This window comes from Calidris pugnax, unplaced genomic scaffold (genome assembly GCF_001431845.1).
Source record: "Calidris pugnax isolate Ruff unplaced genomic scaffold, ASM143184v1 scaffold252, whole genome shotgun sequence".
In the NCBI taxonomy this organism is placed as follows: Eukaryota; Metazoa; Chordata; class Aves; order Charadriiformes; family Scolopacidae; genus Calidris; species Calidris pugnax.
In genome coordinates this window covers 1,852,483-1,868,600 of record NW_015091118.1, presented here as the reverse complement: position 1 = coordinate 1,868,600, position 16,118 = coordinate 1,852,483, and the positions used below count along the sequence as shown (strand labels likewise).

The 16,118-nt window shown below is 38.5% G+C and overlaps 1 protein-coding gene across 1 annotated transcript in view; it reads right to left on the bottom strand.

Moving 5' to 3' along the window:
• Positions 1 to 15,626, bottom strand: part of TMEM135 (transmembrane protein 135) — a 167,962-nt gene extending 152,336 nt beyond the window's left edge. Inside the window, exons 1-3 of the mRNA XM_014958255.1 lie at positions 15,616 to 15,626; positions 15,223 to 15,396; positions 9,095 to 9,187 (exon numbers count right to left, since the gene is read on the bottom strand). Coding sequence (XP_014813741.1) covers positions 9,095 to 9,187; positions 15,223 to 15,396; positions 15,616 to 15,626 — 278 coding nt within the window. The remainder of the gene's footprint in view (positions 1 to 9,094; positions 9,188 to 15,222; positions 15,397 to 15,615) is intronic.
• Between the last annotated feature and the right edge of the window lie 492 nt (positions 15,627 to 16,118).

The window sequence follows — 16,118 nt, the reverse complement described above, 5'->3', positions numbered from 1 at the left end:
AGCTTCTGGCCTTTCAGTGTCTGCAGACCTGCACATGCAAACCACAGCTCTAATCTTCCTGCGAAGCCTGACCTCACTTCCAGAAATCATACGATTTCTTTTTCCTCTTGAGCTCCAGGAGGAGTTCCCTGTTCAGCCAAGCTGGTCTCCTGCTCCACTTGCTTAAGACATACTGGAATTGACTGCTCCTCTACTTAGAGAAGGTGGTTCTTAAAAATTGACTTCATTAATATTGATTTCACTGAAAAGAGTTAAATCAACTTCAGGAACTTGTTCTAGAATTAACATGTAACGTTATAACAGTAAGTAAAAAATAGAAATCTCTTTGAAAATATCAACAAAGTTACAATTGTCAGGGATATATCCTACAGAGATCATCACTCTTCCTAGTGTAAAATACCAGGCTATTCAGGTTTGGGATTTTTGCCCCAAACTGGAGACTGAGTGTGTCAGGACAAATCTAGCATAAGCCAGGTGATGCCATTTCTCAGAAAGACAAATTGCTGTAAGGAGACCACCGAGCAAATGCAACCAAATAGTCCTGTGTGATCCAGCTCAGCCCTGACTGTAACAACACTAAGAGAAAACAAACCCACCCAGATGTCTGCAACACATTTTCCAGCAGCTCCAGACTCACAGGTATGTATTTTACATGGGATCTTCCGGGATTCTTACTCCGTCTGCCTCTTATCCCAGAATTTGGATTGTTAACTATAAAACTATAGCTGCTCTTCCATCTTGTGCAAGACTTCAAGGACCACACAAGAAAGCTGGACCAAATTTTTCCATCACTGGAATGCTGCAGGCCGATAATTCCTGAAACTTGGGTGCTGAACGCTTCTGCAGACATGGTGACAGCTTTTCAGAAGCCTGATGAGTTTATAGCCCGGCATGATTGACTATAAATATTTGGGACTGTCCTTCCCTCTTCCTCTGTTCACAACTATAGGATCCATCTTCCCAGCTTTTGCCATCTGAAGTGGATGAAATCTAGTTTAAGACAGTTATCCAGACTGCCTTTGTAACTGAGACACACAATGGGGATTCACTCAACTGACTGGGAAGAGGTGACTGGTATGAAACCAAAACACACATTTTGGATGGTTAGAAAAGTCAAAGTGTTAATGGAAACCACTTCTTTTAAACAAGCATGCAGAAGTATAAGGATTATATATACTTACATCTTATGTGGATGCACAGAATCATGAGGAGTAAAGGGCAGGGGTGATAGACTGATTGAAGGAAAAACTAATAGCACAGTATGGGAGAGAATTTATCTTGCAAAAAGCAAAAGCGTTTCCATAGTTCATTTAAATAAAGAAAATTTAACTCTGCAGGTACTTTTACAAGTGGAACACATTTGACATCTTGCTAGTAATACAGCACCTTGTTATGACCCACAGAGGACATCCCTTTCCTTTACACAGGCCTGCTTCACAATCCCGCTACAACTTCATCAGCAACCTTCCCTTCATCTACTGGGCAGGTGACTTTGCCATAGAAGGGTAGGAAATTAGTTGATCAGGACTTCCCTTTTGTGAATCCACATTGACTGTGCCTGATGACTGCATTGTTCTTTAAATACAATTTACATCGAATAAATACAATTTCAATAGAATCATAGAATGGTTTGGGTTGGAAGGGACTGTAGAGATCATCAAGTTCAACCCCCCTGTCATGGGCAGGGACACCTCCCACCAGACCAGGTTGCTCAAAGCCCCATCCAGCCTGGCCGTCAACACAACAGCACTGCCACAACAGTACCCAGTATAACCTTCTCCAGAATTTTCCCAGAAACTGAGGTTAGACTAACAGGTCTGTATTTTCCTGGGTCTTCCTTCCTGCCCTTCTTGTAAATTGGAATACCTCTGGCTAACTTCCAGCCAGCACGGACCTCCCAAGACCTTTGGTATATGACAGAGAGGGGTCCTGCCAAAACATCCACTAGTTCCTTCAGTCCTCAGTGCAGGGATGAATCCCATCAGGCCCCATGGACTTGTGAACATTCAGCTGATACAGCTGGTCCCTTGCAACTTCAGTGTCCCCAAATGGAAAATCACTCCCACGGTCATGCTTCTCTGACTCAGGGGACCAGGCAGCCCAAGATCTATCAGTATTATTAAAGACCAAAGCAAAAAAACCATTGAATGCCTCTGCTTTTTCTTAATCTCTATCAGTCAGGTGACCACCCTCGGTCAGTATCAGTTCAATGTTATCTCTAGATCTCCTTTTGCTATTGACGTACTTTAAAAAGCCCTTCCTGTTGTCAGATACAACACTGGCCAGTTTCAACTCTAAGCTTCTGGCCTTTCAGTGTCTGCAGACCTGCACATGCAAACCACAGCTCTAATCTTCCTGCGAAGCCTGACCTCACTTCCAGAAATCATACGATTTCTTTTTCCTCTTGAGCTCCAGGAGGAGTTCCCTGTTCAGCCAAGCTGGTCTCCTGCTCCACTTGCTTAAGACATACTGGAATTGACTGCTCCTCTACTTAGAGAAGGTGGTTCTTAAAAATTGACTTCATTAATATTGATTTCACTGAAAAGAGTTAAATCAACTTCAGGAACTTGTTCTAGAATTAACATGTAACGTTATAACAGTAAGTAAAAAATAGAAATCTCTTTGAAAATATCAACAAAGTTACAATTGTCAGGGATATATCCTACAGAGATCATCACTCTTCCTAGTGTAAAATACCAGGCTATTCAGGTTTGGGATTTTTGCCCCAAACTGGAGACTGAGTGTGTCAGGACAAATCTAGCATAAGCCAGGTGATGCCATTTCTCAGAAAGACAAATTGCTGTAAATCATAGAATCATAGAATGGCTAGGGTGGGAAGAGACTTCAAAGATCATCGAGTTCCAACCCCCCTGCCATGGGCAGGGACACCTCCCACCAGACCAGGTTGCTCAAAGCCCCATCCAGCCTGGCCTTGAACACTTCCAGGGATGGGGCATCCACAACTTCCCTGTTCCAGTGTCTCACCACCCTCATAGTAAAAAAATTATTCCTGACATGCAATCTGAATCTTTTTTCTTCCAATTTAAAACCATTTCCCCTTGTCCTATCACTACACTTCCTGGCAAAGAGTCCTTCTCCAGCTCTTCTATAGGCACCCTTCAGGTATTGAAAGGCCACTATAAGGTCTCCCCGGAGCCTTCTCTTCTCCCGGCTGAACAATCCCAGCTCCCTCATTGATCATTGATTGGAAACAGTTCAGCCCTGTGCAAGAGCTCCACTAAGTTCCAAAGTCAGCAAGAGATGCTACTTTCTATGAAAACCACTCCCGAGAGCTGCCCATCCCAAGCTACCTGCCATTCACAATATTCCCACAATCCCAGCATCTTCCAGATCAACTCCTGTGCTCCCAGGTAACCTCAAACTTCCAGTCCCTACAGCAGTAGCAGCCCTCAGAGCATGTTCACATGTTTACATGCTGTTACTATAAAAACCCAGATCTCTCAAACGTTGGCTCTCACCAAGGCAGTTGCTGAAGTGCAATGGATGGTAATGTATTGTGGTTTAAAAATAAAAAGCATTCCCATTAACTTCTGCAGCTCGGCTCCGTATCTCACAGTAATAATCACACTAGAGAAGTAAAACTCCAAAATAATGTGTTTCCACAAAATACTCAGGTGAGTGATCCAACCTCGAGGGGTTTTTTTTCACTACAACACAAAAAATCATCCCTCAATGTAGCTTGCTCTCTCGGTTTCTTAGCTGTAGCAAGTAGGACTACAACTTGCAAAAACACTTGCTGCGTTAAGAGAGTTTGTTTACTTGTTTTGATCACTCACACACCCCCATACTGGTGATTTATAAAACACAACCTCAAACTGAGTAACTAAAACATTTTGAGAAAGGAAATTGTCACCTCAAGTCTAAATATACTATACTACTACTCAGAAATATATACTATACAGAAATACTAGCCAGTTTGTCCATTCAAATTTGTATTTGAATGGACATACTTATAAAAACTCTGTATTTATTAACAGCATACGCTTTTTATCATTGCTATGCTGCCATATTCTTCCTTTATAAAGTATTTCGGCTAATGGCACTTCTGGCAAGCAAGTAACCCTAACAACAACAACTGAATGTTTCATCAGAACTAACACACAGTCTGAAAATTCCACACTGTTCTTACACAAAAGTTTCTACCACTTTTCTAAGCAATACATAGTAATACCTTTGTTTTCAAGAATACTAAATATATGTGCGTATATAAACGTTCTCTATAACGTGCACTGTTGCACTATATTACTTTTTAAATGCACACACTTTAAATACTTTTCTGAGTCCAGCACACTGAATTTTTGTGATGAAAAACACCCCAAGTTTTCAACTGAAAACACGTTGCCAATAGTCGCCCAGAGCAAGATTTTACAACCAAATTATAAAAGCTCTAAATCTCAAGTTTTATAATACCATCAGTGACACAGTCATAACTGCAGCGACGAGACAGGCGCCGCTATAATGTTAACAGCCAGTACGTAAACATTAATGCAGCCCAAGGGGGGAGCAGGGGGCAACCCCAGAAGGGTCCCTTCAGAACTGCCACAGAACTTTTAGGTGCCTGTAGTTAAACTTTCTTTGGCTTAATTACTTACAAAGGGCATGGGGGGAAAAAAAGTTAGCCAGGCAGTAAGACAATTAATGTCAGTAAAACCGTGTCCCTTCTTAAAGCTTTAGATTTAATTCTTGAAACTCACTAATACATTGGTTTTTGAGCAAGAGTCCAACAAACTGAAGTTTGCCGTTTAGGTATTAGCAAAACACAACTTAAATGGCTTTGAAACATGAGCATATTTACCAAACACTTAAGAACATCATTCTTTTCCTTGAGAGTAATCACAGAGGTCTTAAATACAATGAGCTATCAGAATTCTTTGTCTTAGAAATCAGTAAGGTACAACTGATCTAATCAGATTTCCAGTAACAGGCTGGCTTCAGCCAAGCCTCAAATCACATTTCAACAGCTTCATTCACAACAATTTTAACAAGTATATTCAGTTACTTCCTTGCCTTCTAGCAGTCTCGGTGCTTCTAGAACAAGGTAGTACTATGTCCTTCAGTCAAAGCCACATACCCCCTCCTCTGCTACAGGCTCAATTCTGGTTGATAACACTTAATAGATGTTGAAAAAAAAAATGACAGGAGACTTTAACTTTGAATTACAAAGAGAAGCTGAAAGAAGTAAGCAAAATATTCATTTTTCAGAATTACAAACAAATAAAATTGCTTCTTATCAGCAAATTGAAACAACACTTATAGGAGTAAACAAAGTACACAGTAAACCCCCCCCATGCAAATGTTAACAAAATGCATGTAATGATTTCCTAAGGAAGCTTAATGAAATTAATGTAAGCAAGTCACATGTCTATTTTTGAGACCATAACTTTTAATGTCTAACACTACAAAACTAAATTCTGTGACAAAAGAATTGCATGTTTTTCTTTAATACAATATGTAAAAAAGGTGAAACCATAAAGAAAATTAAGTTCTTTTAAATATACTTGAGCAAGTGCACCTGTTAGAAGCTTACTTATTACAGCCATAGTTATTATGACAATATATACATAAAGAGTAATTAAAATGTTGAAGTCACGGTAGAATAATCAAAAGGAATGAGAAAAATGTACATTCTAGTGAACTGTGTACATTTGTCCAGGAAAAGGGAGTACTTTCCTTATTTGCAAGAACATTTTCTTTGCCTGTGAAAACACACAGCACACCAGTAACACCTACAATATTTTTTGCTTAATTTCTCATTTTTGGCACCTCTGCCAGAGCCATAAATACAAAGAAATAACATGTCAGCACTAATACTAGCAATTATGAAAAAGATCTGTAACGTATGAGATAACATACAGTTAAAATCAGCTGAAATTTAACTCTGTACCCTCTTAGCACTTCTCAGATCACCAAACATATACGAACTGTGTGGCTAAGAGATGTCAGATTGTCACTTATAAATTCTGCATTGCCCTGTAAGGACGCTCCCTCCTAACCCTAACAGGCAGCCCACACAGCTTGGGAGTACCAGGAAAAGGCAAAGATTCTGAGTTACTCCTACAGAAGGACTAAATGCAATTAATCTGTATATTACAAACACATAATCTCCATGTTTATGCATCTACATTCAATTATTATCTAAGAAATACTTCTTATTAAAACATTACTTAATCATAATAATGTGACTAGTTCTCTTCCGGTAATCTCACAGAACATTTATAGATACATATACAAGAAGTTTACAAGTATTTTTATTCCTTGGCCCTTTCTACAGATGCTAATAAACTAGTTTTCATAGACAGGATATATTTTACAACCACCAAATAGAATACACATGGACATACTAATGCACAATCTGTACCTTTATAGACCAGTAAGGGCAAAATATAGTGCAGAGCATTTCCTGAGTGACTTTGAAGTTTGTATGCAGTGTCACCTCCCCTTCTCACTGCCAATGCCATGCAAACTTGCAATTACATATTACACAGATACAAGCTACAATCAAACTAATTCTGTAACACATTAGAAAACATTCTCCTCGGGATTATACTGTGCCTAGACAGGCTATCCATCTCTTTTTCCCATTCTTCCATATGAATTACAGAACGTACAAGGCTGGCACACAGAAACAGCAACGCTCAGAAGAAAATCTGATTTACAAGCCTGCTGTTCCCAAGTTGAGGACTGACAGGGATGCTGTGCAAGCAAATGCCAGTGAGGTACTTAAAATAGGGTATCCACCAGGGAAGAGATTAAGTGATTAAATTTGATGTTGCTGCCAGCTGCTAGTAGCAATATAAAGGGCTAGAGATATGTTTATGAACTCAAAACAGGACTTTTTCCCACCTCCCTGACTTTTCAATACAATTTGTTGTAAGCTACTTGGGACATGACTGTGTCTCTATGAGAAACGTCGAGACCACAAGTCTATTAAAACTTCATTTTTGCCTGTAACAGAAGCTAACAAGCAAACAGATGTGAAATCAGAAAGTCATATTTCACTGTCTGTCAGCAGTAGCACTTCACACATTATACACAGTTAGCATCTGATACATACCAAACAACTTGGTATTTTTAAAAAACCTAAGCTTTCAACTACCTTTTGATGCTATTTAACAACATTTCTTTTCATTAACAACAAAGACCCCACATTTTCAGCTGCACGTGTTACAGTGCAATACCAAAGCTGCCTTTTTACATTTTACTTGATGCGATATAATATGAATTTTTTTAGGCAAAATACCTTAGATCATACATTTTGGATTTTGGTAGAATGGAGAATAACTTTCCAGGAGTTCAGTATTTCAGCATTATTCGTTACATACATGCTGTACCAACCTACTTTTCCCACTTTCACACACCTCTATTTCAAGTTTCTTTTCTTTCAAATTTCAAGTGTTAAAAATGAGCCTGTTAACTTGTCAAAGCTTTCATACATTACCACTATGGCTTTTAGAAATCCCCATTTGGCATAAAATTTGTTTGCCTTACTCTCCTTTCAAAAATCAACAATCCTAGGTTTGTAAGTTTTGTCAGAGTTGTTCCACTGTTAAACACAAACCTTGAATGAGTTTGGGCTCACGAACAGTTTCAACTCTTGACTCACAAATACTTTGAAAGCTACAAGGAACCCAGAGATGGACAACCAGCCCAATTTCTTCCCCTTTAACGTTATCTAGAAATATTAGAAGTCTGACACAAAAAAATCCTCACATTGTAGCAGGTCTGCAGGACAAGCTAAGCTAGTGCTGTGAGAGGGAGAAAATGCACTTGCTCTCACCAAAAAACGAAACACTGATGCCAATGGCAGTGCTGGAGTCTAAGTAACTAGACAAAGTTCTACCACAACGTATCCACCCTCTTATGAAGTAATTGCAGCAAGATGAAAATCAGTCAGGTGGAAAGGAAATTTAAAAGATAATTTAGTAACTTTATTCCGATCATTTTCTCTACAGTTACATTAAATAAAGTGATTTAGAGGCTCTTGAAAGGCGAGAGTACTTTTTACACACCCTCAATCTTCAAAACCAATAGATAAAGCAGTCTTTTAAAAGGACAGAACTTTGAGATCTTACCTAAACCTTGACCTGGGCTTTGCTGACTCCGTGGCTAAGTTTAGGAATTGGGCCTGACAGTCAGTCAAAATAACGTATTTGCCGTTATTTTGAAATGACCACTTAAGGAAGTTTCAGATATTCATAGTAACCCAAAAATGTTCACATCTTCCCCAGTACTCAACCCCCCCTCATCACCTTTTAAATAGCAATCCCTTACATCACCCTTTTGCCACCTTCTCTATGTTGAATAAAACCTACTGACTAGACGACTAAAGCATTTCATTCCATATTGAAGTAATTAAGCGTTATAACTTTCACTATTGACACAAGCTGCCAATATAAGATGAATTTTAAAACAGCAAAATCCTACAACCCAGGACTTCACCTGCCACCTTTCACAGCCGCATGAGAAATGGCAGCTTTCGGCCATTCTTGGATCACTCAGAGCTCTCTGCCTCCTCTTCACGCTTTCATAACAGATTTTCCGTTGATTGCTGAACTTCAGCATCTTGCCTTAAATGAAAGGCTTTGCTTTCTGTGTCATTCTGTTTCATCCAATTTGGATTACTTCAGCTCTTCCAGTCAGTTTTTTTCACAACATCCTATTACTTCTCTATCTTAACCGATGTCACGTTGTTAACTCAAGTCATCATCAACTTTCATTAGCATGTCCCTTCCCTGTGACTAATCACAAACGTTATTTAAATTGTACTTAAAAAAAAAAAAAAGACACATCACCAAGAAAAAACCCACACAGCTTTATCAGGCAATCCTCAGCAACCCAACTACACATTAAACAAGAAAAACAAACCACAAAAAAGAAACTGAATGTTTGTAAAGTGTGTTTTCACTGTAGCTCTCTAGATTTAAATCTAAGGTTGCAAAAGACACTATTTCAAATGAAGTACAATTCCAGCATTCTGAAACAAAACCACTGAATTGTCAAACATCAATCATCAAATGACCAAAACAAGAAATATTATTATACAAAACTGAAAATGCATAGACACAAACCATACCTGCTTTTCCTTTCGATGAGAATAGCCATATAAGAAGCAGGCAAAGCAGCACCAAAGCCAGGAGACCAAAAGTAGAATTTTCCAAGTATCTTCCTGAAAATGTAATTTGTACACATATTACATGCAAAGCAATCAAACCATCCATGTACAAAACACTATTTTAACTTTATTATAAAATTACACACACTTTATTAATTTTGCCTCTTTACATTAATCAATACTTACAAATAAATACAAATCATTAAATTTTCACAGTTGGATAGTTCTCAGAGGGGTTCCTAAAGTGCTTCATAAACATTAAACACCTGAAATACTTGATTAATATATACATTTCCTTTAAAGGACTACTTTGCTTCAAATAAAAGAAAACAGTGCTTTCAAGAGATGTTTCTGAAAAATTGCAGATATTAATCACAGAATAATCTTTGGAGAAAACCTATAGTTGCTCCTCTTTCTGCTACTTGTCCAAATACATCTTCAGAAAACTGTGCCTTGTAGAAGGCGGGGATGCAACCAGGTGAGCCAGAAATCAAACCAAATTATTATAATATACATCATATTCCAAGACAGATAGTCAACTGATGCTAAAACCAGCAAACCACTCGTTTACAGTAAGACAAGGAACCAATCTCAATGTTAACAATCAAAGTTACGAGACTGGAAGCAGCAGTGACATCCCAGTTCCATTAAGGTGCGAAAGCTCTCATTTTTTTGCAACAAGTTCTAGGTTCCACTCAAGGAGTCAACACAATTTCAACTATCAAAATTCCTCCAATAATAAGAGTTGAAAAAAATAGTTACACAAATGACAACACCTAAGAAAATATTTCTAGAAATTGGCCAGTGTTAAAGGAGGAAAACCAAAAATGCTCGTCAGACACAATGGCACCAACCACATTTAGTCTGTTCAGGACATCAGCACGTTCAAACTAACTCAGGTTGATCACAGAACCAAACAACAGTCAGGCAGTCATGAAATTTGGTAGCATGATAATAAACATACTTTAATTACCCCAATGTTGCTCAGCTGATAAGGACTATCAGTTCAGGAAAACAGAGTGTTACAATGGAGTTTACCCTTCTAAAAACACAGTGAACAAAATACAACAAAAAAAAAATGGCAAACACGTACAGGGTAGAAAAGGAAATTTTCTTAGATAAAATTTCATGTTGACAAAACAGAAGAGAGAACAAAGATAATTAATCAATACCATCTGATTAGCCCGCTTTCATTCTTGCAATAAAAGGCATGATTAGCCTCATTTCATACCTCTCCTGCAAAAATAACATTACCAGCAAGCAATGCCAGCTTATGTTGGTAAGTGAAAATAGAGCCAGTGTATCAGCAGCAAGTGATGTAATGGCAATTACACACACTGCTCATTCCCACGCCTGCAGAAGGATAATTTCTCAGGATGACAATGCCAAATGCTGCAGGAGCTAAAGTTCATTATTAGGACTCTCTTGGAAAGCAATTACTGTATGAAGTTTCAGAGAAGCCATTTTAAACATCTTAATAAGTATGAACACATCTTACCAGACACACCTGTTAAGTAACAGAACAAATGTCTTTTCTGTGGGAAAGAAACAAGAATTTGTTCTTTTGGCATGGTTTAGAATCCCTGTATGAATGCTTACGTCTTTGGTTTGATAACAATTCGGAAACAGTAACATATTTTACACAATAAAACAAATTAAAATGCCCAATCAGTAAGTGAAACATTTAAACTTCTGCCAAAGTAAATGAAAACAAGTTTTTGTTATTATTTGCATTGTTATTTTCACATGGGCTATGGTTTGAAATTTCAATGAGAAATATGAGTTCTTTCAGGTTTTGCATCTAATTCCTCAATGTACAACTACATCCCAAACTCAAAAGCTGGTCGATACGTAAAGTTGAATCTAATCAAGCAAGTTAATGTAAAGCTGTATGTGGAGATATTTAATTATTCTAGTTCCTAGACTTAAAAAAAAAAAAGCAAACATGTCATCATGAGGTTTTGCACTTAATAAAACTGAAAACCTAAAAAAAAAAAAAATCACACCTTTCATTGAACAGATGTAATGTTTGTCAGTCGTGGAGCCTAGCGCTTCTATCGGAAGCCCAGACAGATGTAGTCTTCTGGATCCCACCAGCAGAAGAGATTACACCCCCCAGCTGGCCTGTCACACATACATAACAGAGCTCATCACCCTCACTGCTCTGCCAACAGAGCAGCCTGAACATATTGCCTGATTCACTTCAGGAAAAAAAAAAAAAAAAAGAGAAAAAAATGAGAGGAAAAAAAAAAAAAAAAAAGAGTCAGCCAACTTAGCTTGGTAATTCCTTCTAGAGTGAGAATATCTATCCATGGCCTAAGTAAGTGTCGATATTGGATTTAGATGGTTTTGAAGTTTTACCCACCTATGAAAGGGTCAGAATATTAAACAGCGCCTGATATTATTTTAATTGTCCTTTCTTGCCTGAGTTTTACATCCCTCCACTCTGGTGAGATCCCACCTGCAGTGCTGTGTCCAGCTCTGGGGCCCCCAACATGAGAAGGACATGGACCTATTGGAACAGGTCCAGAGGAAGTCACGAAGATGACCACAGGACTGGAGCACCTTTCCTATGAGGACAGGCTGAGAGAGTTGGGGTTGTTCAGCCTGGAGAAGAGAAGGCTCTGGGGAGACATTATAGCAGCCTTTCAGTAAAGGGGGCCTACAGGAGAGATAGGGAGGGACTCTTTATCAGGGAGTGGAGCGATAGGACAAGGGGTAACAGCTTTAAACTGAAAGAATAAAGATTTAGACTAAATATAAGGAAGACATTTTTTACACTGAGGGTTGTGAAACAGTGGAGCAAGTTGCCCAGGGAGGTATTAGATGCCCCATCCCTGGAAACATTCAAGGTCAGGTTGGATGGGGCTCTGAGCAACCTGATCTGGTTGAAACTAGATGACCTTTAACGGTCCCTTCCAACCCAAACTATTCTATGATCCTTGAAAATATTTGCAGTGGTTTCAATTTTGGTTTTTCCCTAGGTGAAAGGAAGCAAATGCTACAAGGGCATCAAAAAGAAATATGAGCACAAGCCAGACTTCTCACTGACAATTACATTTCATATTTAGTTCTTTTAATTGTTACTGTGTGACTAAGACATATTTTCTGTATGCAAAGTAACCAAAGATTCGGTGGGACTTCAGTAAAGGTATGAACAGAGGTGGTCACTTTTTCCAGGACACCCTATATGCCTGTCAACACATCTCCTCCTTGGTGCTCAGAAGATAACAAGCAACTCTTCTCAAACCAGGAATTGCACAGGTTAATATGGGGTTAACAGATTCAGCTACAAACCCTTTAATCTGTTGCTTTGGTCTAAAACTCCAGGAGGGTCAAACCAGTCAACTGCATGGGGCTTGCTGGACAATTTTGCTTCTGAGTTACTGCTGCGTCCACTATAATCTACCTTCCAACCAAAAAAGATACAAAAAGTGCATCGTGCACCCTATTATACATATACATACATATTATAAAAAACAAATGTGAAAAAATGCGCACTAATTAGCTAAAAAAGAAAAATTTCCATTCCAAAACATTTCCATCCTCCATCACCCGCCCAACAGCAGAGGGAAGGAAGCTTATATGGCTCAAGCTGCAAGACAATGTTGATATTAAGTACATTCCAAGTGAAGGACTTGTCAACATTATGATCTTAGGAGAAGCTCTTAAAAAAAAAAAAAAGTAGCACTCAACTACTCAACTTGTAAAGATGTCACATATTTATACAGCTTTCTGGCTTGTTCTCATTTTCTTTCCAAATAATACTGACTTGGCTCCTTGACCATATTCAAGTACTGAACTGACGTATTCAAAGAACCTATCCATGACGATTCTCAAACACCCTCCTGATTAATAGTACCCAGGTTAAAGTCCATTCCTGGACTGCTTTTTTCCTACCGATGCAGTACTTTGCACTTTTCCCTGTTAAATCTCATTATTTTAATCAACAGATCTTTCTGAAATGGATGAGAGTAAGTTTTAGATTTCTGCATGCTAAATAATCTCATATAATCTCTCACACTATTCTTCACCTGTTTTTCCAGATGCTTTAGGTATATCCATAACAAAGGACACCACAGGAACACTACTGGCAATCTCTTCCTACTATGAAAACTGATTATTTATCCCTTGTTTGGGTTCACATATTTTAACTACTTGCTAATCATTTACTAATTCCTGATGTACAACGGATCTTTCTTCTTGAAGAGTCCTAACAAGCAAACTCATCAAAATCACTTGAGAATTCATGTATAATGCACCAATCGGACCCTCACCAGATATATATTTTTCCTTCAAAGAACACCAGTAAATTGGAAGACTGGACTTCTCTGACAATCACATTATCTATTGTTTGTTTGAAATGTAATTTAATAGCTCTTGTTATTCCTATTCATATCCCATTCATTTAAATGCTGAGGGTCTGAATTTTATTCCCGGCCAAAAAGCTACCAAATACTCCTTATAACTGGACTTTCATATACTCCAACAGATGTAAACCATAAGGCTTCCTAAGGCTTCTTTTGCCTCTACCTGTGATTTCAGTTCACCAGCCCCAGCTGGCACCCCAGCCAAGAGGCTGACAGTTTTTATTTGCAAGTCCTACAATTGCAGGTGGCGGGCAGTCTGCAGAGACCCTACCAGCAGAGATTCTGCTGGAGGCAACATCTCTTCATGGGCATCTCTCTGCAACAGAAAACACACGTACATCTCTTAAGATGTTGGTTGGTTACTCTGCTGCACAGCTATAAGAACAGCAGGGTAATGAGGATTTCCCTTGTCACGTTAGAATTGTCCTTTGCATGGTTTTGGCCTGGGTCAACCCAAAGAATGCTTCAGGGGGACCTGGAAGGCGCATGGACTCAGTACAAACCCCATTACTCAGTCCACATCTGGCCACGTGCTTTGTTTTGGAGATCAAAACAGCTTTAGACAGCTATGCTCCATGTAAGCCAATGGGCTTCAGGGTCAGACACTAATGCACATGCTCTGCTGGCTGGCCAGTAACCTCTGTCAGAGGAACAGAAATAATAAAACTTAAAACCACACCAGCTTAATTTAGAGAGTAACACCTAACTACAGCACTGAAGGAGGGCACCGCAGATTTGCAGGCAAATAGATGGCAGGATAAGGAAGACCACTGTATAGCTCAGAAGTGTAAAGATAAGTCAATATTAACATCACTCAGATTCACAGAAAAATTCATATTCTTTAGAGCTTGTTACTTAAAGATTTACTTTGAACTTTGCAAATTATTTACTTAAAAAGTGTTCCATGGCCCCTCAGCCAGCTCCTCCTCTTCTTTGCCTTCTCCCTCAGCTTTGAAGCAAAGTTTAGGGGCCTCTAAACAGATCTAGAAGTAGGGCATCATGGGTTTGATCAACTCTTAGAGGGGCTTCTGAATGCACTGTCAGGTAACTTCCAAAAATTCATAGCTACTCCAGACTTTACATGTCTATGTGTAACATCTCTTACAATAAACACATTTAGACCTAGGACATTATCACGTTCATAAGCATTGAAGTTTAATTTTTAACTTTCTTTCCAGTTACTTGAAATACAACTGGAAACAGCTCAGAACAGAGAAGTGGCATTTGTACTCGATTTTAAGAGCAAGTCTGTATCTCAAAGAAGCCCAGAAGCTGTGCTGGGATTTCCTTCATTTACAGCCACAAACATGGAAAGTACAGGCTTGGATGGCTGGATCGAGTTTAGGATAAATGAAAGTCATCACAGCTCCTGCATCAGGAAAATATAAACACCATCAAATTACATCAATTCTCTCCAGGAGAGAAAAATTAGGCCTTCTCAGTCCCCTCTAGAATATATTTGAGTTTCCTGCAACAATAAATAACACAGAAAAAAGGAAGAAAAGTCAATACATTGACTTGTTGACTGATTTAAAAGATTACAAAAACAAGAGAAAATAAAGGTTCGTATTCAAGTGATAAGACCAGAAATCAAGATGATGACACTCCTATCCATTACAAGCAAGTCTAGTATAAAAAAAGACAAATTATTAGGTAAATTGAAAAGTTGCATAAAAATAGCTTACTTGTTACATTTCATTTTTAGGACAGTATACCAACCTTAGAATGCAAAAGCAAGCAATATACAAGGTCCCATTTGCTGTCAGAAAGGAAGTTGATTGCAAGATCTCAGGTACCAGTTTGTGCAAATAATAGTCAAGTTTTCGTTTCCTGAGAATAGCTGCAATCTGAGAGAGGAGGGAAGGAAAAAAAAAAAAAGGGGGGGGACACAAACTTTAATTCAGTTAGGCTCTTTTTGCACATTGTAAAGAAAAATAAAAAAGGAAAAGGAGACATGCCCATTTAAGTAGTAAATCAAAGCCTCTTAAATTTGCTGGGTTTATGAACAATACCACAAAGATTTCCTTTGAACTTGTTCCAGCTGTTACAATATTTATACCAGGAAATACATCAAGCAATCCTAAATGGGAAGTCTAAGGGGAATTTTATTACCTTGTTACCATTGGCCGTAACAGTCAGAAACGTTGTCTGCCAGATATCAGAACTTTTAAGACCTGATAAATTTACACTGAGTTTTGCCTTCCAGACAATTGGACTATCACATAAATAAGGGCTAAATAAGGACTAAAGTAATCCAAATACACAGTGTCTATGAAGCAAAGATGTATTTCTAAAGGGTTTTGACTCCAATTAACCAACTGCAAGTCCTCCAGAAAATTTTCACCATCTGCTGGAAGAACACCATTTTCCTGTCAAATTCTATAGAAATGTTACGTTATCTCTAAAAAACTGCCTAGAACAGAAAATAGGTTGGATCTAAAAAATAAATTTTCTTCTCTATCAGCTTTATGTATGTCCCATGTTTTATAAAGAACAGTTACTTAATGACTCAAACACCGAAGATCCTCAAAGCCATTTCTGTCCACAGAAATTCTGCAAAAATCTAGAGAGCCAGGCTTTACTCAGAGGTGCACAGGGGTAAGACATGAGCCAAA